At 36.5% G+C, this 24,082-nt stretch overlaps 1 protein-coding gene across 1 annotated transcript; it reads left to right on the forward strand.

Moving 5' to 3' along the window:
* Positions 1-22,274: 22,274 nt before the first annotated feature.
* LOC143569933 (dof zinc finger protein DOF5.7-like) lies at positions 22,275-23,684 on the forward strand. Its single transcript, XM_077055722.1, has one exon. It carries the CDS (start codon positions 22,587-22,589, stop codon positions 23,496-23,498), a length of 912 nt encoding a protein of 303 aa, XP_076911837.1. The 5' UTR covers positions 22,275-22,586; the 3' UTR covers positions 23,499-23,684.
* The last annotated feature ends 398 nt before the right edge of the window (positions 23,685-24,082 follow it).

The raw sequence follows: 24,082 nt of genomic DNA on the forward strand, positions 1-24,082 counted from the left end.
CTAACCATCAAACATTCAACAATCTATTCATCATATACAAGCAAATTAACCCATACCCTCTTCGGGTTTTGACCCGATTTGGTCGATTTGAGCGATTTTAGAGTTAAACTAAACCTAAAATGAAGAATTTGGACAATGTAATTGTTAAATTAACATACCTTAGGTTTAAAATCGAAGATTTGATGAATAAATTCGCAAAATGGTTGAAGGTCGGCGGTTTTCGGTTCAGAATGCAGTGGTATTAGGGTTGGTGGTTGGAGAAAGTTATTTTATTAAGTTTAAAACTTGTAACTGTTCTGGGACCAAAAACACGGCCCCGTGCTTTTGGAGCACGGTACCGTTCTGCTTAGTGCAGACAGTACTGTTTTGTTTATTTTGTTTACTTGTCGAGCTGGTTTGTTTTAACTGGGTTTTTATTTTCTAGTTATTTTAACACTTGGTAATTAAACATCCTAAATTTCATTAAAAACATAAAACTAAAGACATAATTAAAGATAGATGAAATGAAAAGTACAACAACAATTCTCGGGTCCTAACACATAGTACTAGCGGAAACAACATGAAACAAAGTCAGAACTTCAACGGCCACCACTTCCGAACAAGTCTTGGATGTGTGGTGGTGCTCGTTTGGCTTCCAAAAGTTCGTCAAGCTTTTTGTTGAGTGTGACGATTTCTCGGTTGAGAAAGCTAAGTTTGGAAGTCAAATCTTTGTGGTGGCCATCCACAACATGGAAGTTCTCGAACCTAAGCAGGTCGAGTTTGTTAATTAACTAGACTACTCGAGCTTCGGTTTGCATGTTGCTCTCAACTTGATCTCTTACGATGCATTGGAGTCTCATGATTTCTTCCTCAAGGAATGAAGATTCATGTTGTTTTCCCTTCTTCACTGGTCTCCATTCAACTCGTTTTCCTTCCATTTAGGTAGTTTTTGTTTGGTGTGAATGGAATAGTGAATTTATACATGCATTATATAGAGACTGGAAAGTTAAACACGGCACCGTGTTTTTGGAAGCACGGCCCCGTGCTGCTAGAGGAATAAATGTTTCTGAGTCAGAGAATTGTACGGAGTCAGCGCGTATCATGCTGAAGATTCTAGGGTGACCACGGCACCATGCTTAGGAAAACACAGCCCCGTGCTTTTTTTTCACAGTGAATTTCCTTTTAGTTTTCAACATGATTCATGATCCGGAATTTTTAGAGTGACGTTTATTGAGATAAATTGGAAGTTTGGTCATCTAAAATATTACTTTTCATTAAATAAAGATCCTAGAACAATTACGGGATAAGCCCGGGTTTCCTAAGAAAAGAAAATAATCGGGTTAAGCCCGAAGTCCTAACACATTGTTCTTAATGCACTTGTTTACACATGAAAACAAAAGGTTAAGTTTCCTAGATTTCCCCGAAAGGCTCTCCTCCTCCGAATGGTCCTGGTGGTGGAAAATACGTGAAACCGAGAACTTGAAACTGGGGTTGTTGATGTCTCGGGGTTCCATTTTCATGTTTTCCACTTATTCGGTGAGTTGCACGAGACGCATCTCCGCAAGGAGATTCATTTCGGTGAGTTCTATCACGAGTTCTTGAAGTTTCAAGAGAACCTCGGTTTTGGAAACTTGGCGGGCATCGTTTCTCGGATGTCGGGAAAGGGGAATTGCTTCATTCATCTCAGTTGGCATGCTGAATTTTCAGAGGTTTTTAGTTTTGGTTTGTGCAAGGAATGAAACGACACAAGGTGCCTTTTATAACCAAACAGGAAACCAAGCACGCTATCGTGCGTTTGGAAGCACGCCCCCGTGTTTTTGTTCTGACAATTCTGTTACAAACCAGTCTGACTGAGATTTTTGCAGCGTAGATGCCGGCCCACATTTTTCGGCACGAGACCGTGCTTTTGAGAGCACGCCCCCGTGTTTTTATATTAATTTTTTTTTATCATAATGATTATTTACAAGGCCTAGTTTTGAGAAGGTATGGGCCAGACCTTGTTTCCCTAATTTCTTAATTAAAAAGTTTGGACGGTTAATACCTCCAACACTTCCTTAAGTGGACCGTCAATGTATGGTTTTAATCGATGTCCATTTACTTTGAACTTCTGACCGTTTGAATTTGAAATTTTGATTTTCCCATAGTCAAAAACTGATTTAACTATGTATGGACCTGTTCATCGGGATTTCAGTTTTCCTGGGAAAAGACGTAAATGAGCGTTGTATAACAGTACACGATCGCCAGCTTGAAATTTTTTGTTTCCTTTTAAATGAGCGTCGTGTATGCGTTTAGTCTTTTCCTTGTAGGACCATGAATTTTCGTAGGCCATTGTTCTCAGTTCCTCGAGCTCGCGAATTTGATCTTCCCGGTTTGCTCCGGAGGACGTTAGATCGAAATTCACTGCTCTTAGGGCCCAGTAGGCTTTGTGTTTTAATTCTACTGGTAGATGACATGCCTTCCCGTAAACGAGCTTGAAAGGTGTCGTTCCTATGGGAGTTTTGTAGGCCGTCATGAGGGCCCACAATGCATCATCTAACTTTTCTGCCCAATTTTTTCGATTCATCCCCACACTTCTTTTCAAAATTCTCTTAATTCCTCGATTTGAGACCTCTACCTGCCCACTGGTCTGAGGGTGATATGGTGTTGCTAGTCGGTGATGGACCCCATATCATGCTAAGACTTTGTTCATCAGAGCGTTACATAAGTGGGTACCTCTGTCGCTGATTAGGGCTTTTGGAGTACCGAATCTTGAAAATAACTTTTTCAGAAATCGTACAACTACTCGAGCATCGTTAGTGGGAAGATCTTGTGCTTCTACCCATTTTGATACGTAGTCGACTGCTACAAGGATGTATTTATTTCCGAATGAGTTAGGAAACGGCCCCATGAAATCTATTCCCCATACATCAAAGATTTCACAAATTTGAATGCCCTTTTGAGTCATCTCATTTTTCGATGAGATGTTCCCGGCTCTTTGACAAGCATCGCATGCTTGGATCAAAGTATGTGTATCTTTGTATATAGTGGACCAGAAAAATCCTGCATCAAACACTTTCCTGACCGTGGTGGCGGTACCATGGTGTCCTCCTGTTGGTCCTTCATGGCAGTGTTTGAGAATGTCTAAGGCCTCCTTTCCTGCTACGCACCTACGAATGACTTGATCCGCACCTATTCTAAATATGTATGGATCTTCCCAGAAGTAAAACTTGAGATCGGAGAAGAATTTCTTCCGCTGTTGGTGGCTAAGCCCTTTTCTAAGGATCCCACAAGCTAACTAGTTTGCGAAGTCGGCATACCAAGGACTTTTGTCTTTTCCTTCTATGACTCCTTGAATGTGCATGAGGATCTCATGTGGGAAATTATCGTTGATAATTTCTTCATGAAGTTCCTCGGGAGTTGGACATTCTAAACGTGAAAGGTGGTCTGCGGCCACATTTTGTGCTCCCTTCTTGTCCTTAACCTCGATGTCAAATTCTTGGAGTAGTAGGATCCATCGGATGAGTCTAGGTTTGGCATCTTGTTTGTTGAATAGGTACCGTATTGTGGCATGATCGGTGTAAACTATGGTTTTGGAAAGAACTAAGTATGATCTAAATTTTTCAAAGGCAAATACTACTGCTAGTAACTCTTTTTCTGTTGTGGTATAATTTTCGTGTGCATCGTTAAGAGTTTTACTAGCATAGTAGATTGGGTGAAAGTGTTTTTCTTTGCGTTGTCCGAGTACGGATCCAACTGCAAAGTCACTTGCATCGCACATGATTTCGAATGGAACCAATCGGGTGTGGTCATAATTGGTGCGTTGACAAGTTTGTCTTTTAATGTATTGAATGATTCAATACATTCCTCGGAGAAGACGAATGGTGCGTCTTTTTCCAGAAGGTTGGTCATAGGTCTTGAGATTTTTGAGAAGTCTTTTATGAAGCGGCGGGTAGAAACCTGCGTGACCTAGAAAACTTCTAATGGCTTTGACTGAAGTTGGTGGCGGAAGTTTGGATATGGTTTCTATTTTGGCCCTATCAACTTCTAGTCCGTTTTGAGAAATCTTGTGACCTAGAACAATGTCTTCCTTTACCATAAAGTGGCATTTTTCCCAGTTGAGCACTAGATTTACTTCTTCACATCTAGCTAACATTTTGTCTAGGGTTTTCAGACAATGATCAAAGGAGTCTCCAAAGACTGAGAAGTCTTCCATGAAAACTTCCATAGAGTTTTCGATCATTTCATGAAATATGGCCACCATGCGGCGTTGGAAGGTGGCTGGAGCATTACATAGTCCAAATGGCATTCTTCGGTAGGCGAAGGTTCCATACGGACATGTAAAGGTGGTTTTCTTCTGATCTTCAGGAACAATGGGAATCTGAAAGTATCCGGAAAATCCATCAAGAAAACAGTAGAACATTTTCCAGATAATCGTTCGAGCATTTGGTCAATGAAAGGAAGTGGAAAATGATCTTTTCTTGTGGCATCGTTAAGCTTCCGGTAATCAATGCAAACTCGCCAGCCTGTGATGGTCCTCATTGGTATTAGTTCATCCTTCTCGTTCATTACGACCGTCATTCCTCCCTTCTTGGGTACTACCTGAACGGGACTAACCCAAGGTGAATCTGAGATCGGGTAGATTAATCCGGCATCAAGTAGTTTGATTACTTCCTTCTTCACCACATCTTGCATGTTGGGATTGAGACGTCTTTGATGTTGGACCACGGGTTTGTATTCCTCCTCCATGAGGATTTTATGAGTACAGAAAGAAGGACTGATGCCCTTGATATCCATGCTCTTCCATGCGATAGCCTTCTTATGGTTTTTGAGAACCTTAAAAAGTTCGTCTTTCTCTTCTTTGGAAAGGTGAGATAAATAATTACCGGGAGTTAAGAATCTTTTGGTAGTTCTTTTAATTCTAGGGCTGGTGGTTCTTCGATTGATGGTTTTGATTTTTCATTGCTTTCACTGATTTCGTATATCATTTATGATTCTTCTTGGTAGTTATTATTGAAATTTTCGTTCTCTAAAATGGGTTTGTTGAGTGTTTTGTCTAAGACTTGTGTTTCTAAGGGAGTGTTGATGGAGGAATCTCGCATATAGCAACTTACGATGGAGTCTATGATGTCAACACAATATAAGGTGTCATCGTGCTGTTACGGATATTGCATAGATTTTCCTATGTCAAAAGTGATTGCCTCGTCATTGACCCTGAGAGTGAGTTTACCGGTGCAAACATCAATGATAGCCTTTGTGGTGGCTAAAAAGGGTCTTCCTAAAATTAGAGGTACACTTTTGTCTTCCTCCATGTCTAGAATCACAAAATCTACTTGGAAAACAAACTTGTCAATTTTGACAAGCATGTTTTCAACAATGCCCCGAGGATATTTAACGGATCGGTCAGCTAACTGAATGCTCATGCGTGTGGGCTTTGGTTCTCCTATCCCTAGTTTTGCAAAAACCGCATAAGGCATTAAATTAATACTAGCTCCTAGGTCAGCCAGGGCATTGCTAATAGACAAATTTCCTATGAGACAAGGGATAGTAAAGCTCCCTGGATCGGTCATCTTTGTCGGTAGCTTGCTTTGGAGGACAGCTGAACATTCTTCACTTAGGGTGACATGCGAGAGCTCCTCCAGCTTCCTTTTGTTTGTCAGCACTTCTTTGAGAAACTTGGCATATTTTGGCATCTGAGCAATAGCCTCGACAAAAGGGATGTTGATATGGAGTTGCTTAAAGAGTTCTAGAAACTTCCCATACTGGGCTTCCAATCGCTCCTGCTTCAGTCTTCCATGGTATGGAATAGGTGGAACATAGGTTCGGACTGGCTCCTTAGGCTGTACTATGCTTGTTGGGGTCAGCCTTTCCTGGGTTTCATCAGGAGACTTTTTCTCCATAACTGGTTCTGAAGTTGGTGATGCAATAGTGGTTGTGCCGCTCCTGAGTGTAACGGCGTTAGCTGTTGCATTCGGGTTGGTGATTGTGTTTTCTTGGAAGAGTGCCAGGTGGTCTTTCGAATAATTGTCGGACAATTTGTCCGATTTGGGTTTCTAGGTTCTGAAGTGATGCCTATTGACTTTTGAGATTGGCTTCATGTTTTAATAATACTTCGTTGATATCAACAGCTCTTGAGTCGGCTTTCTTTTCTGCTTCATTTGTTTTGGTCATTAGTTGGATTAACATTTCTTCGATCTTAGAGTAGCTTGGGTTTTGATGGCTACTAGAACTTTGATCTTGAAATTGAGATTTAGGCTGGAAGGGTTGATTCATTGGTCTTTTTTCAAATCCGGGTAAAGGTTGAGTGTTGCCTCCGTCTTTCCAGCTGAAATTCGGGTGGTTTCTCCATCCTAGATTGTAGTTGTTGCTGAAAGTGTTGTTCTGTCGAGCAATGAAATCGACTTCTTCCATGGCCATAATGACTTGTTTATAGTCACTTGTCTTATGATTTCCTCCACAAGTGTCACAGGTGAGTCTGGTTTTTGATAGCTCGGCGTGAAGTTGTTCGAATTTTTTAGAAAGGGCTTCAAGCTGTGCTGTGACAAGAGTGTTGGAATCAATGTGGTGTATTCCTTTATGGGTAGGTGTAGATCTTGGTGGGTTGTAAGCAAAACTTTTCTTTGCGGCCTTCGCCAGGACTTCAAATGCTTCGTTAGGTGATTTGGATCCCAGGTCTCCACCAGCGATCTGGTCGATGGCCTGTTTGTTTTTACTGGATTGTGCGTCAAAGAAAGTTTGAACTTGTAACCATACGCTCAGTCCATGATGTGGGCATATTATTAGAAGACTTTTGTATCTTTCCCATGCTGCGTGTAACGATTCGTCATCATCGGTCCGGAATCCGGTAATGCTGGCTCGGTATTTGGCAGTTTTATCGGGCGGAAAAAATTTGAGGAGAAACTGTTCAACCATCTGGTCCCAAGTGGTGATGGAACCAGAGGAAAGAGATTCTATCCATTCTAGGGCTTGGCCCCTTAGAGAGAAAGGAAAGTGTTTAAGCTTGATTTGATTGTCTGAACAGTTTTGGATTTTAAATGTTCCGCAGATTCATAGAAATCGAGATATGTGAGAAAGAGGGTCTTCGTCGAGGAGACCATGAAATTGAACTGAATTTTCCACCATATGAATGGTGCTAGATTTGATTTCGAAATTTTCAGTGATTTCGGGTGGAGCCACTCCATTGCCATAGCCTTCGAGAGTTGGCTTGGCATATTGGCTCATGTTCGTCTCATTGTTCTGGGCCGCCATCATTTCTTTGGTTTGATTTTCTCCTGATGTGGTGGCGTCTACTGATTCGTCTTTGATTGCTTCGGCGGTTTCTGTAGTCCGTTTACGAGTTCGTCAACGAAAGAGTCGTTCCGGTTCAGAAATTGGAGAAACAAGCTTAGGCTCAAAAGTAGAGGACATACATGGGACTAAATCAAAATTAAACACTAAAGTAAAAGTTAGCTAAGGTTAGTCTAAAGTTTAGTCTAAGTTAAACTACGAGTTATGGTACGCTTTTTTAAACTAAACTAAACTAAGGTCTAAATTAATTAAGCTAGAGTAAGGTAAGGTAAATAAAGATAAAAAGTAGGCTAGCCGTAAAATTATATATTTTAATATTTAATAAAAAAATAAAGGTAAACCAAAATAAAATAGAAGTTAAAATTTTGTACAATTATAGACAATGATTAAATTAAAACTTGGATCGTTCTTAGAAACGTACCGTGTCCCCGGCAACGGCGCTAAAAACTTGATGTGCGTGTGCGCGGCTTGTATAAATATGATAGACTGGATATTTAGCTTTTGCACAAGATCGTGTTTTAAATTTATAAAAGTGATTTCTACCGATGTTGGAAAAGTCGCTAGGCGGTCCCTAGGCGGCCGACCCCCTTGGAGGGAGTACTCGGAGTACTCGGGGAGTACTCGGATAGTACTCGGACATGATAAATATAAAGAAAATTAGATTTTGGGTAATATATATATTTCAAATATCATAAGTTTACTAATATTTATAACAAAATAAATGGATATCAATATAAATAAGAGAAATACATTTTTAAACACTAAATTATTCTAAAAAATGTTAATCATTAATTAAAAATAATGATATTCGTTCTTTAATACTATAGAAATACGAATTATGTTGTATTTTTTGAGTCAAAATAGACCCAAGTTAACCGACTAGATGTGATTCAGGCTAATGTTGACCACCTTTGACCAATTTTTAGTAACTAGGCGGAGATAAAGAAACTCCCCTCGGCACCATACCTTGTAGCGAGTACTCGGAGAGTACTCGGCCTTGTAGACCTACTCGGAGAGTACTCGGCCTTGGAGATAAAGAAAAGGTTTTTGATTGATGTGCGTGTGCGCGGATTGTATAAATATGATAGACTGGATATTTAGCTTTTGCACAAGATCGTGTTTTAAATTTATAAAAGTGATTTCTACAAAGACTAAACACACATAAAATAGGCAAGTGTACCTATCGTATATGTAGGATAGTATTGGTAAGAACCAAGTATCGATCCGTGGACACAAAGGTTTCTAATAATAAATCGTTGCTTTGCTTTAATCGGAGGTTTTAATCATTTTGGAGTTAATTTTGAACTTTTTATAAAATGTAAATACTTATATATAATATATAGGTGACCAAGATAAGAAATTCTAAACGAGTTGTTCAATTATGCGAAGGTTACCATCTAAGATTAAGAATCCACTCCATTTTAGCATTGATAATTAATATGTAGACATGTGATAAACTTTCCGTAGCAATATATGATAGATAGCTCCTTAAACCTTAAGTGAGCATCTTTGGCACTAAGGAGATGATATGCGCATTTTAAATTCCACCATTTACTAATGTCATACCATCTCAATGATGTCAATTTAAGTTGGCAAGTAGTTTCGTAAAGTAGAAAGATTAGGATTGACTTCAATTTCTCGAATACCAATTCTAACAACTTCGGGTGGTTGTAGTTCATCACACAACCTCCCCTTGGTTGATTTATGTAGGCTATAATTACACATTCCGTTAACATATGGTTTCTTTAACTAATTTGATATCCTAAGCAAAGCCATTTTCGGATTACCAAGGTTTAGAAAAATACACCATAACTTATATCTCATCATTTCTAAGTACAATATAAGGATCCATGTTTCGATAATGTATCAAAGTATTTCTATCTTTCAAGAACATGAATCGATCATGAACGATTGCCAATGAGATTGACAACCACCAACTTTGAATTAGTGATTTAAGATTGTGAAACATTTCTCATCAAAAGATAATTGTAATATAACCATGTACTTTACTAGACTACATCACATGTCTTGATTAATTATCAAGTAAAACAAAGCTTCTTCATAGATTTTAGATGGTAAAAGGAGTTTAGCTCATAATGAGCATGATGATAAACATTAAGATGATTGATAATAACAAATACATGATTAAACTTGGAACAATCTAACCAAATGTAGATGAATCTTTCTTCTTAATGATGGTAATGATGGTTGATGATGATGATTAGTGGTGATGACCTCCAAACCTTCAAACTCTTCACTAGATCTTCAAAGTGAGTGTTAGTGTGTGTTTTTATAAGTGAAAACTGGAGAGAATTCTTTTCAAGGCACACCAAATGAATGCAACATGAGCCACTATCTGGATGGTGAGGCACGGCCCCGTGCATTTTTATGACATGTGCCAGATTTTTTTTTGTCTTTTCTGTGAGGTGGCAACGGCCCCGTGATTGGTAGGCACGGCCCCGTGTTTTTTGGTGACATGTGCTCAATTGTTCTTTGTCTTTTCTGCATTCTCGTCCACGGCCCCGTGCATGATGAGCACGGCCCCGTGCTTTTTTAGTGACATGTGCTCAATTCTTCTTTGTCTTTTTTGCATTCTCGTCCACGGCCCCGTGCATGATGAGCACGGCCCCGTGCTTTTGTTTCCAGATTTTGTCTTTTCTTGTGTCAAAAGCATGAAGGTGTGTTTCTTGAGGCATGGGGGCGTGTTTCTTTGTTTTCTTGTGTTTTCTTCTGTTTTTTCTTCGTCTTTTTGCTTGTTTCTTCATTTGAGGCTTGGTTTTACCTGAAATTATGTTTTATTATGATAGGTAGCCTTTTATGCTATGTTTTTAGATAGAAATTGCAGTTTTTAGAGATTATTTGATGCCGAAAAGATGTGTATTTATATATACATCATTGATGTTCGGCTTTAACCTTTGAGCAAGTAAGACATTTCGAGACATAAAGTGCTACGTCCTTTTTCATACCCTTGATGCGAGGCAAGGGGGTAACGATTTTTAATGGTGAGTTTATTGAGTTCACGGTAATCGATACACATGCGAAACGAGCCATATTTCTTTTTCACGAAGAGGACGGGAGCACCCCAAGGAGAAGAGCTTGGACAGATAAAGCCCTTATCGGAGAGTTTTTGAAGTTGGTTTGATAACTCTTGCAATTCCGAAGGAGCTAAACGGTAAGGAGCCTTGGCTATGGGAGTCGCGCCGGGCACAAGGTCGATTCGAAATTCAATAGGACGAATGGGTGGAAGACCAGAGACGTCTTCGGGAAAAACGCCGGGAAATTCACAAACAACGGGAATGTCTTGAATTTTCTTTTCTTTTGGATCTTTCACCACCGCTTGGGCTAGGAATGGAACATACTTTTGGCGCAAGTACTTACGAGATTGAGAGCAAGACATGAGGTTGAGTTTCTTGGGGATCGTTTTGCCAAAGACTTTGAGAATTTTTCCATTGACGATCGGGATACGAATGAACTTGTCATAGCAAACGACTTCGGCACGGTGCAAAGCTAACCAATCCATGCCTACTATGATGTCGAAGCTTCCCATTTGCATCGGTATGAGGTCGATCGAGAACTCGTTCTTGCAAAGAGTGAGGATACAACCGCAAATGACCAAATCGATGATGATGGAATTTCCATTGGCGACTTCGACAGAAAAGGGGCGAGAAAGTTTAGTGCGGGATACGCCAAGAATAGATTCAAATTTAAAAGAAACAAAACTCCTATCAGCTCCGGTATCAAATAAAATTGAAGCTAAATGCTCATTTACTAAAAGCGTACTGTTCACCACATCGTTGGCAACTTGAGCTTGGTTGGCGTTCATCATAAAGGCACGCCCTTGGTTGCCGTGGTTGACTTGTTGAGCTGGAGGAGGAGGGAGAGCTTGCATGGCTTGCGGGTATGGTGGAGAAAGAAGGGCTTGCATGGCTTGGATCGGTTGAGCGGGAGGAGCCAAGAGTTGCGGGATTTGGGGTTGGTAAGTTTGAACTTGGTAGGATTGGGTTTGGTAGTAGGGTGTGGGTATGATTTGGGCTTGGTTAACAAGGGAAAGTCGAGGACAAGCATTGCGGAAGTGATTCGGGTCTCCACAATTGAAACAAGCCCTAGGCTGAGAAGGAGGGTTTTGAGCAAAAGGAGCGGGATGATTTGGTCGGATGGGGCAAACCTTGGTGGAGCGGGTTGCCCACGAGAGGCTTCTCGACATTGTTAGTGTGACCATAGCGGTTACACTTGGTGCAGTGGCGACAAGCAGAGTAGGAGGGATGATGACGTTGACAAGTGTTACATAATGGGTGCGGGCCGGAATACAGTTTTCGGTTTTGGAGTGCTTGGGATTGAGATTGAGGTTGTGATGGGTGGGTGACAGCATAGTTTCGGTAGTTTGGTTTGGTTTTCTTTTTGGTGTGATGGGTGGAATTGGAGTAGTTGATGGCTTGAAGTTGTGGGTCGGCTTTAGCTTGAGGGGTTGGTTCGGGCTTACTCTTGTCACTCGTTTTCTTGATGGAGAGGGTACCGTCTTTGACATGGTTTTCAGAAAGAGCACCGGCGAAGGTAATAGCATCATGAAGGGTTTGCGGATTGCGACTCATCACCGAGTCGCGGATTTGCATAGGCAAACCGCCGACATACTTTTCAATAGCCCTTTCGAAGGGAGTGACCAAGTGAGGAACCAAGAGACTAAGCTCGTGAAAGCGGTTGGAGTAGGTGGAGTTGTCACCACTCTCTTGCTTGAGTTCCCAAAATTCGGATTCGAGTTTTTGAAGTTCATGTTTTGGGCAAAACTTTTTCATCATGACTTCTTTGAGTTTGGTCCATGAGTAGGCCATAGCTACATCCGCTCCATGGGTGAAATCTCGCTATTCCACCAAGTGCGGGCGGTATTCTCAAACACACTTTCCATTTTCTCGAACCATTGCAACAAAGTGGTGGCACAGCTCGTACCAAAGAATTGAGATGGGTTTGCACTAGTGAAGTTTTTCAAGGCGAAAGGTATGGGGTTGGGTGTGGTTTGAGTAATGGTGGGTTGGGTGGCTTAGATTTGAGTTATGAGTCCGGGAATCACAGCGGCGATTTCTTTAGCTACCATTGCGGCCATCCGACGACCGGAGCTCGGCTTGCGTAGTTGGCGACGGATTGGAGGCATTCTAAAATAATAAAAAAAGGTATAAGTTTGAGGTAATTGATATAAGTATGAAGGAAAATGAGTAAATGTAGGGTTTTAATAATTGTGAATCCTAGAGTTATGAGGATGAGAATTTTAGTAAAAACTATTTTATACTTGCATCAAAAGATAAAATGTATATATATTTATAAGTTTCAAACTTTTGCCATTCAAAAATTGAAGGTTTTGAGATTTTGAAATTTATATATATAGTCGGGAAAATCGTACATGAGATTTTGAAATTTATGTTGTTGTGACTCAAATAACGATAATAAAATATAATAAAAACGGAGATACAACGAGATGTTAAAAAAACTTGTATTTTTTAACACCAAAAATATAAGGAGGCAACCAGAACGCTTGCATTCGACAACTTAAAGTATTGACATGTATAACACGGTTCGTAGGCCTAGAAAACGCACACTACAATTCATCCATCCCAGGTAAGTACATCACCTTCGATCCTTGGAATCTTTTTGTCAACTGGTCGTTTCATAGTGTTTCGTTTTCCATGATGGCTACAAACCCGATATAAATGCAACCTTTAAGGGATCTTAAATAACGGGATCCAAATTAATTTTGTGATCCATAAAACACAATATAAAACTAATGTTTTTGCGTTTTAAGGTAAGGATACCTTGGAATACTATGAGAGTGTGTGCATGTGTATATTTTTGAAGATTAAATGAATTAAATAAGCAATTAAATGTGTAAGTGTAATGAACAATCAAGTAGGGTAACACATATAAGCAAACACGTATAAAGACCCTAAAGCAAAACTATACTAGGCCGTTACGTCTAACCGCCTATCTTATAGTCTTGGCTCTGATACCAACCTGTAACACCCCGACCAAAGGCGGAGGAACATGCCGGGGTGAAACGGATTGCTCAAGAACACAAGACACTATTAAAGTGACAATATTTAATCAACTCATTAATTTCATTCAATCACCAAAGTGACACATATTGTTCATACAATTAACACCAAAACATAAGAAATAAATATTGTTCATTCTTCTAATAACCTAGTGGTATCAAAATAGAATGACGTCTTCAAACTCCAACTCAAGTAATAATCAAACATGTAACAATGCATAAAATAACATTTGTCAACACATATGTTGGTGAGCAATTTCATAGTTTTGAGTATATATAATATGAGAGGAATTCACAAACGTATATGAGACTATAAATAAAAGCATCAATCATGGTATATAAAACATATGTAAATGAGGATCCTTTCTATTCGGTAACAACCGACATACTTGGATAATGAGGCCCTGTTCTACTAGCACAAGGCTAAGTAGTTAGGGGAGTGTATGATCATACTTAATGAGGCTCAACAACAACATAAAAATAAACACTCGTGCACGTAAAGCATATGAGACATATAACACACAATAAAGAAAGTATTCTAGTATCATACACCCTAAAGTTTGTGGTTTGAGAAATAAGTATAATAAACCATTTTTGTTTGAATAAGTATGCATGTTACCCCCAAAATATAAAAGTGAAAACGGGGGATGAAATGTTCTCACGTTAACTAAGTAACTTGAAAGATTGAATCGTGAATAATCGGAGATCGGGTTTAACGAGCAAGACCTAGATTAAATGGGTCTTAAGTTAGTAGGTAGTCTTGGAAGGGTTTAAAGTAAAATATGACAAGGAAAGTAAATAAATGAAATTTATGGTTTAAAAGTATCAATAGTTGGGAAATTAAAGACATGTTCTAAAAAGTAAGTTTACTCGAAACCGGGTCTTGGTAATTCATTCATAATTATTACTTAACCTATGTTAAGTAACTTATGCGGGTTATAATGCACTAATGCAAAACCCTTGGGTATATGAATACCAAACCAAGGTTTAAATCGAGTGTTTGGATTTGTTAATTTGGGTTTAGATAATTTACTAAACTCAAATTTAACTTTCCAAAATGTTTTGAGATAACTCAATAAAATCAAAAGACTTAACCAAGTATATAGTTCTATCGTGAAGAACCTTAACGTCCGTTAAGTGAGTATTTGGTTTCACCGGTCCAAGCTTGTTATAAGATCAAGTTGGATTCCGACACACCAAGTAAGTTGATAAAATACTTAAAATTTGTTTTAAGATACATTCTTGAAGAAAAGATGAGTTTCGGTGGCCAAAAACACACTTGTGTGTCTTAAGCAAGTGAACTCGGTTTAGTTCGGTTTTGGTTCGGTCCTTGACTCGGAATGATACTGAGGATGGTTGCCACATACCCAAATACCATAGAACTATAAAAATGATTTTAGAAGTTAAAATATTCAAATCTTACATAAACATGTTTATCTAACTAGTAAACAAAACTATTTAAAACAAAGAGTAGGAAATAAGAGTCCGGTCTTGGTTCGGTCTTGATTTGTTCTAATCTCGGTATAAGACAGAGACTAGTGACTTCATACCCAACACCATGGAACTCTTTAAACATAAATTAAAACTAAACTACTTACAATATAAACAAGTGCATTAAAGAAAAATAGTATAAACAAGAACTAACAAGAGTTCTCCATGAAGCCTTGCCTTGTAGCACATCACCTCTTGAAGAAGATGAAAGCCGAAGGAAACAAGGGGTGCATATTATATATATGTTACATGAATTAGTAAGTAATAAACAAGAATTAAAGAAGGTTGTTGCTTGATTATTAATAACCTTGAAAGTTAGAGATAGTGTTCTTAGTTTGAGAGAGAAAGAAGATGAATGAGCAAGAGATAATTGAGAGAATGGACTTGTATATGTAGGGAAGGAGTCAAACTTGTTTTCTATGTTTTATATCAAGAGTTTCATGTGTTTAAAAAGTTAAACAAGTCAAATAATACAAACAAAACAACAAAAATCCGGATATGGGTGCAGCTGGCCATTGGCGGCGCGCGACCGGCTCTCCCCCTTGGGTCCGCGCGGCGCGGCGCCTCTAGGGGGGCTGGTCTTGTTTGGTCCGCGGGTTGTTTCGGGTCGTTTCGAGTCGTTTTTGGGGCGTTTTAAGCGTTTTAAAGTCCGTTTAAAAAGTGTTTTCGAAACCAACAAGTGTGAGATGATTTTGAAACATAAAAGTCCATAAATTTATATTTTCGAAAGATTCGTTTTACAAACGGGTCGGGTTTTGATACAAATACAAATACAAACATAACCGAAAAAGACGAATGTTACCCCACCCGGGTGAGCCTTCTAAGACGGGATGTCAATCGTCCATACTGATTCTGACGCTCCACTCACCCAAGAACACCATCAAAGAGGAATCCTGCAACATGAGAAACCCCATTGAGTCAGGCTTCGAACTTGAGACCTTAAAAATCCCAAACCATTGTACCATATGGCCAACCGCCTTAGCGCTAAACATGATGGCGGCTTCTAGAAGCATGGAGATTGATAAACAGCGGAGATGGTCACCAAGCTGCCATGGGTCGTGAACTTTAGCAATAAACTTGAAGTGAGGTTGAATGGAGGAGAACTTGATAGCCCATTTAATGATTGAATCACATAAAAGCCCGAAGCAAGAAATATGAAAAACAAACATAAACATGGAATTAGATTAGTAAGACGTTTAGAATCATATTGAAAACAATACAATACTTTTAACATTTTCATCTTTCAATAAAGATGGTGTCAGAGGTGGAAAAAAGGGGTAAATAAGGCCATATCTTTGGTGATGGTCAATGGTGTGTTAATGGTCCAATATTAACCCCGCGTCCAGCTGCAAGACAAAAACAAATATTTGTTGCACTCACTAGTTCTAGTACAAGAGATTTTTAAAGATCCTACACACGTTGCTTCATTGTATCTTTAGAGGCAATTTGTCAAGACCCGTGGCACGCAAGTCAAATGACCGAAGTGGCGAAATTGCTTTAAGGCTAGCACTCGCCTTGAAGCAATAAGTAGTAAATAACACAAACCGGAAGCCAGGAACAACAAATTATTATCCGGGTCTTTGTAATGTCTACCATTATGACTAACCTTGCTTTTCTTATATGCTTGTAGAGATGGTGTATCCAAGAAATTGAAAACCCTTATAAATGCCAGAACATTTAAGAACTTATGTATTGGAACCACGACACTTTCGATCATCCAAGAATTGATTATATAATTAGTGGCCTAGGCCTCACAACCGGTAGGACTTGATTTCGAACAACAACAAAAATTTAAATGCAAGCAAAAAACTAGACACACCAAAACAACAAACAACAACCCCTAAGAATTAAGATACAGCCAAAAAAAAAAAACAAAACCCCTACAACCACCCGTATACACCCATTGCAGCGGAAAACCACACCAATCCTCCAAATATAACCCAACCCTTTGTGACCTATTATTAACCCAAAAGAAAACCTGACACCTTTATTTTCTCCACCAAACTATGTAAATGGACCGGAACCCGTACCCTTTTCTATATACTTATTTATTTACTTTTATGAGTTTATCCGTCCTTCTGAATTTGGGCCATTAGTCCAGCCAAGCCCAAAGCCTCTTAATTATAAGAAAAACATATGAAAAGTTACCCTCACACGGTTTGCTGCATAAAACAAAAAGCCCATAACCTGATAATATTAATGGAGCGGCATGATATGTTCAAATTCAAGTTTCGCACTAGTTAGTGTAGTTATACACCCCTAGTCCTCTAGATATAAAGGTATAACATTATCAATGTAAAATTATATAAAAATGACAAATACCCACACATAGAGATAAGTGGTGGAACATGAACTTTTAAATAAGAGAGGCCGAAAATATAGAAATTAATATTAAGTTAATTACATATAAAAAACCAATATTCTTCACAAAACAAATATCATAAATCCTAAAAAAGAAATCATATATTACCACTTTTGAGCCCAAAAATATTATTGGAAATATATGGGCTATATTTAGGAATTCTAAGCCCAAAAACAGGTGCGGAACGCCTCCTCACCCCCTTTAAAGTTTTGCTCCAGATAGAGATAAAGGACTTACTAAAGGTTGTATCGGAGAAGTGACATTTCTTAACATAAATGGTTCGCGTTGTTAAGAGAGGATCGTTTCTTTAGTATTGGGAGGTTAGGTTACAATTGTACAAGCTTTGCTCACATGATTTTTGGGAAGAATTCTTCAATGATTGAAATACATTCATTGAAAATCCATTTCACATATTCTAGTTAACAACTTTTCAAACAATATCAACACACACTAAAACAAAATAATATAATCTTATTGGTTAATTGAATTTAAGCATTAATTTAATTTTGAGTAAACTGTTAATAAAATCATCCATAAGGTTGGTATTTTATTTTTCTTTTAGATGGAGTTAGCGATTTGGATGGAATTATCAAGATTGTAAAACCTAATTCTGAATGGATAAAGAAAAAAAATCTTTTAAATAAAAATGACAAAAATAGCTAAACTTTGTGAATAATTTTAACAGTTTATTTTTAACAATTAATCTGATCTTACAGCATCTATCCAACCTCATGCATAAATGACATTTTTATTTTATAATAAAATCAATATAGTATTGTCTTTACTTTAGTTGGCACCAACATCAAGTAAATCTTGGCCCTCCAAAATTATCATGATGTTCATTTTAAAAAATGAAAATCACAAAATGTATATAAAACAAATATCATAAAGAATTGTATCAAGAATGAATCACCCCTAGCTCTTTGATCAAGAAATGAGGGTAATAATGTTATTGTTGGTGGTTTTTGGAAGGTAACAAACAAAGTGAGATGGGAGTCAAAAGGGACATGACATTGGAGGCAAGGGACAATACTCTTTTGCCTGCCACACCTATATATGTTGGTGTTTTTCCTTGTACTGCTCTTTATTTGACTTGTACTTTATTTTAAATTCTATTACATTTTTCACACTATTACCTCAAGAAAAATGAGAATTTTGTTTCATTTTTTGTTAATTTATTAAAAACATAACAAGATCGAGCTTATATTTAGGCCAGTGTTCGTTTAAACCTGGCTAGATTCGATCTTCACCGAGCTGATCTTAAGTAACTCACGAGCAAATTAACTTGTTTACACATCTACATAATACCGTGATATATAATTGTTTAAATAGTGTATGCTTCACATTTATGGTTTCATGTTCTTCTATCTGTAATTTTCTTTTTATATCCATTGGCTTCACCTATGCACTCTTCAACAAACATAAATACACATAAAAAGATTAATTATTCTTAAACTTTCAAATTAGTTTTGTTGAAATTTACATAATAAAGATCACTCAGTTTGTCATTTATCGTGTTGAATTATCATTTAAAAGACTTGATTTTGCAATCAATGGTGTACCTAGAAAATTTTTTATGAGAGGGGGAGCGGAATTTTAAGGTTTGTTTGGCTATCGATACATAATAATTGTTTCCGGGGCCAACGTATTCAGGAATTTTAGGAGATAATTCTCCAACTTTACTCTTGAGGAATCATTACATTATGTGACTCATAATTCGTATTTAAATCAAATTAAATCATTTAAATATTACTAATTATCATGATTCCCATTCAAATCAATAATCATATTATCATATATTCACATGTTACCGTGGTCTAATGGGACAAACTAAAATTTTTAAGGCCTTAATATGCTATGTCTCCTGTAGTTTTGTTGTTCATCAGATGATATAAATATAGATGAGTTAAACGACACATATATCAAATTCATTTGGTTACGATAATTGTTTTTAACAATTTGCACAAATAAATAAACATGATCACTATAAGAAAATCAAATTACAAAGATAAAAACTTAAAACAAGAAATTTAGATTAAATAGAAACCTTCATTTTATTATTATTAATTTATTAAATATGCAACATGAGTGAAATTTCCTCTTATTTATTATTATTAAATATCTTACATTGACTACATAAATCAAAGTTTTGTTAATGTGACAAGAAAGAGTGTACGGTGAATGTTTTTCTTTGATACACTACTTTTTAGTTGAAATATAAAATTACAAAAAAAAATTCATTTAAAAGTTTAAATAACAGGTTATTGTTTTTCAAAATAGAGGTGTTTAAAGTCGGATGATTCGGATATTCGTTCGGAAAGAAAATTGGATATTCAAAAAATCTTAAAAAATAACTGTTTTAAAATTTAAGTTACAACTTTTCAAGAATTCAAGTATTCAAATTCAACAAACTAAACACAAAATTGTTCAAAATGCAAACAAAACAATATGTAACAGATCGAAAATCTGGAATTACATCTAATAATATGTAATCTATCTAGCTTTGAAACAAACCTATAATTAACATTAATAAACTAACAACAATTGAAATCTGGATCGAGGTGATAAGAGGGTTGCGGGCAGCAACAATCAGTAGACGACAGTGGACGGCTGGATCGATGTTAGAAGAGGACTATGGGCGGTGACGCCGAAGATGGTGACCGGTAACGGGGTAGAGGTGGTGAGTGGTGGTACTGGACTACAATATATATATATATATATATATATATATATATATATATGTGTGTGTGTGTGTGTGTGTAAACAAAATATTTAAAAGTTCTCTGGTTGCTCTCTACATTCTCTCAAGCCACTAGATTATTTTAATTGTAAATGGATGTTTCTCATGCATTTGACCTGAATTCACGAGTATGGGTCTCACCAAACACAAATATTCCTTAAATGAGTTATATCATCTCATTAAATAAAAAATTAATCACACCAAATATTTTATATGAAAATCCTATAAAATAGGGATATAGTAAAAATTAAAAGATGACTTCTTTAAAAAGCAATGCATGTTATTTATAGTTAAAAAAACAATTATATAGTAAAAAAAATAAGCGGGTCATGGGTCTCACCAAACCCAGATAGCTTTTGAACCGGATTATAACATCTCATTTATTTATGAAACTCTTTCATCATCAAATACTAAGTATATTATTAACTTATGTACAGTAAATAAAATTAAATTCCAAAAAATATATACATATTATAAACGAATAATGAAAAACAACCCCGTAGTACGGGGGATAAAAGCTTGTGTGTGTGTGTGTGTAGAGAGAGAGGATCGTAAGAGAACTTTTTAAAATTGAGAATTTTGAGAACTATTTTGACCCACAAAAAAAATCTTTTAAAAATAAAAATAAAACAATAAAACGAAAATTTTAAAACAGTAGAAAAACCAAAAAAATTATTTTTCATCCTGAATTCATTAAAAAAAACCCTAATTATACACATATGTATATGTTTATTTAATCTCGATTTAAATAATGTACACATATATACATGATCATTTATTTTAATTGTACATATATGCATAAAGAATAACTTGTATAAAATTAAAATTTACGTATTATATATATATGTATAATTTTGCTAAACCAATGTTTTTTTTATGAAACGGGATGCAAAATAAAATTTTTTGGTTTTTCTACGTTTTTTTATTTTCGCGTTTTGTTTTGTTTTATATATTTTTTTAATTTCTTTTAAAAAGATTTTTTTTATTCAAATGGTTTTTAATGTTCTTAATTTCTAAATAGTTCTCACATAATCTTAATCATATATATATATAGATGGATTGGAGCGGCGTTTAGAATTAGGAATGAATTAGTGTTTGGAAGTTTCATATTTTTTTATTTATTAGTTAATGTGGATATAAAAATAATACTAAAAAATATTAAAATTTTAATATATCGGATAGTTCGGATATCCGAACTATCCGAAATTCCCATATTTGCTATCCGAATTCAAATCTGAATTTTCAGATATCCGAAATTTCGGATAGTTCGGACTCGGATTCTTTTAAACACCCCTAGTTTCAATTGTCGGCTCATCGCACCAGTCGGAAAAATAGCTGGAATTTTCAAAAGTTTATAAAAAATAAAAGGTCATATTCTTGACAGCCTGTTTCCAAAGTCGAACTTGAAGGGAGGCAATTATAAAATTTTATGGGGGCACTCGAGATTTCAACACTTATATGTACTAAAATCGAAAAAAAATGGGCGACCACCCTCAATCGGACACACATAGGCCCTCTCCTATTTGTAATTCAAAAGGGGTTGGGTTTGTTGTTCACTTGCCTTCCATATTAAAAAAAATGAGTTTATCACATTAATGAAAACAAAAATTATTGGAGATACATAAAATGTAACATAATACATAATGGTACTAATTCCCTTCATGGGATAGAGGCGACCAAGAATTTACCTCCATGTGATAAATGGGAAATTTTGTGGGTTAGATTGCACTCTACATGTGTTAAATCTACCCGACATGTGGAAACCATAGTTAAAGATGTTTTGAAACAAGGGCTTGCAGCCCGGTTAAAGTAGCTAAAAAACAAAAACAAAAATACACTAGTATTTGATAATAATTTTCAAAACTTCTAATATTAAGAAAAAATATTCTCAGATAAAATATACTAATAACCATAATCAAAATATATAATTAATTGATTTTATTTCTTATCATACGTATTTCACTTATAAAAATAATTATCCTTTTTAATGGCACTTATATATCTTTTATATCTAATAAATAAATATATTGGGGGAACACGTGTGAACTTTATACAACCGCTTAAAAAGTTGGTTTTTTCTGTCTTTCTCCTATATCATATTGATATATCGCGTGCTTAATTTTGACGAAGTCTAGATTTTGATTTCCCGTTTCATTCTCTTATATTACTTTAATTTGATAAATAAAACGATTACACCGTAATTAATATTCTTTACATTTATAAATCGCTTTTAAGAAATACATGATATTTCAGTTAAGTTAATTAAATGTTTTTAAAAAATAATTATTATACGTGTAAAATGCATAGGTTTGATATCTAGTTTAAAATATAAAAGTTTTTTTTTACATCTTTATTGGATGTATAGATCGAAGTCCCTATATGTTTTTTTTAGATCTCTTCTATTTCCATGTGTGTGCTTTGTATCCATACTCTTATTATATTCCTTAAAATCTAACCCATTCAAAGATACCATATTTATATAGACTCTTTGAAAGATAAAAGAATTAGAAGCCTCTAACTCATTGATGAACTTCACAAGAACCCTTTTCCATCTATCAAAATCATGCATGAATCCATTCAATTGAGTGCATCTTTGCCTCTTCCAAAGGAAACTTAAACAACCCAAATCACACTTCTCTCTTTCTCTCCCATAAATTGTTATTAGGGTTTATCAATTCCATCATATATCCACCATCAACCAATTACCAACCACTATGTTGTCTCACAACATATCATCAAAACAGGAAGATCAAAGCATGGGTGGCACTGGTAGTGGTGGTGGAAGTGGTGGCCGGAGTACATCATCCTTGAGGCCACCGGAGCAAACCCTCAAGTGCCCAAGATGTGATTCTCCCAACACAAAGTTTTGCTACTACAACAACTACAATATGGCACAACCTAGACACTTTTGCAAGGCTTGTAGGCGATATTGGACCAAAGGTGGGGCCCTTCGTAACGTCCCGATTGGAGGCAGTTGCCGGAAAAACAAGAAGACAAAATCTTGTTCAAATTATTCATCATCTTTGGATGTCGGAGCCATGAACATGTTCGGTCTTTCTACACTTGATTTTCAGCTTGGTGGGTTAAACTTCCCTCCTAGGGTTAATAATCATGCTTTAGTTAATCTTGATCCATTAGGGTATAATAGTAATAATAATAATAATAATAATAATATTAATATCCCATTTTCATCTTCTCATATTGTAATGGGCACAAGTAATAATATTAATCTTCATCATCATAATAATAATAATAATCTTGCTTCTTCCATTGAGTCTTTGAGTTCTATAAACCAAGATTTGCATTGGAAGCTTCAGCAACAAAGATTTTCTATATTGTCTGGTGGTGGTGGGGAGAAACTACAACCTATTTTATTTCAGAATCTTGAGACATCAAAGCCAGCACAATCTTCTATGAATGGTGATTCAAGAAAAGAGACTGTTGGCGGCTGTGGTAATTTGGCAACCGAGTGGTTCTTCGACAACAACTATGCGCAGGCGAATACGAATCCGACTAGTAGTAATGGTGCAGGGAATGATCAAAATGGAAGCATGGACGAGTGGAATGGGATTCAATCTTGGAGTCACTTGAATCAATGCAGTGATGGAGTTTCATATGAAGATTAGGACAAAAAGAACTTTATTAATTAAGGTAGCTTTTTTAAAATAACTTTATGTTGTATGGTATTGTATAATGTATTGGCTTTCTTTGTTGTTTTTAACCAAGTACGTCTATATAATCAATAATTTGTCAGCAATGGAACCAACAAAATGTTGACACTACAAAAGTGTTGGGGAAGGTAGTTACCGACGGGAATCTGGTCGTTATAGTTTTCCAGAAATCCGAGTCCGGGTAATGGGTAATGTAATTATTGATAGATTATGGACGGATATTATCAATAGATAATCGACGTAATAATTAGCGATATAGTCTTGACAACTTAGCCAGCTGCCTCGTAGGCAAATGGTTTTCCCGGCGGCTAATCTGAAATGCTACCGACTAGATTTCGAATTCGTCGGTAGTTTTCATTTTATACATAAAAAGAATAATGTTGTACACTTAAATACTATTAAGATTTTAAAAACGTATACGCTATGGAAAATAAAAATAAGTTATGACTTTCACAAGCTAAAAGTAAATTACAAAACTAAAATATTTAAAAACAAAATTCCAGATTTAATTAATTACACTTGCGTTAGATTCAATTTTT

This window comes from Bidens hawaiensis, unplaced genomic scaffold (genome assembly GCF_021521415.1).
Source record: "Bidens hawaiensis isolate Kalapana, Puna unplaced genomic scaffold, B.hawaiensis_p1.1 tig00024806_1, whole genome shotgun sequence".
NCBI classification, from domain to species: domain Eukaryota; kingdom Viridiplantae; phylum Streptophyta; class Magnoliopsida; order Asterales; family Asteraceae; genus Bidens; species Bidens hawaiensis.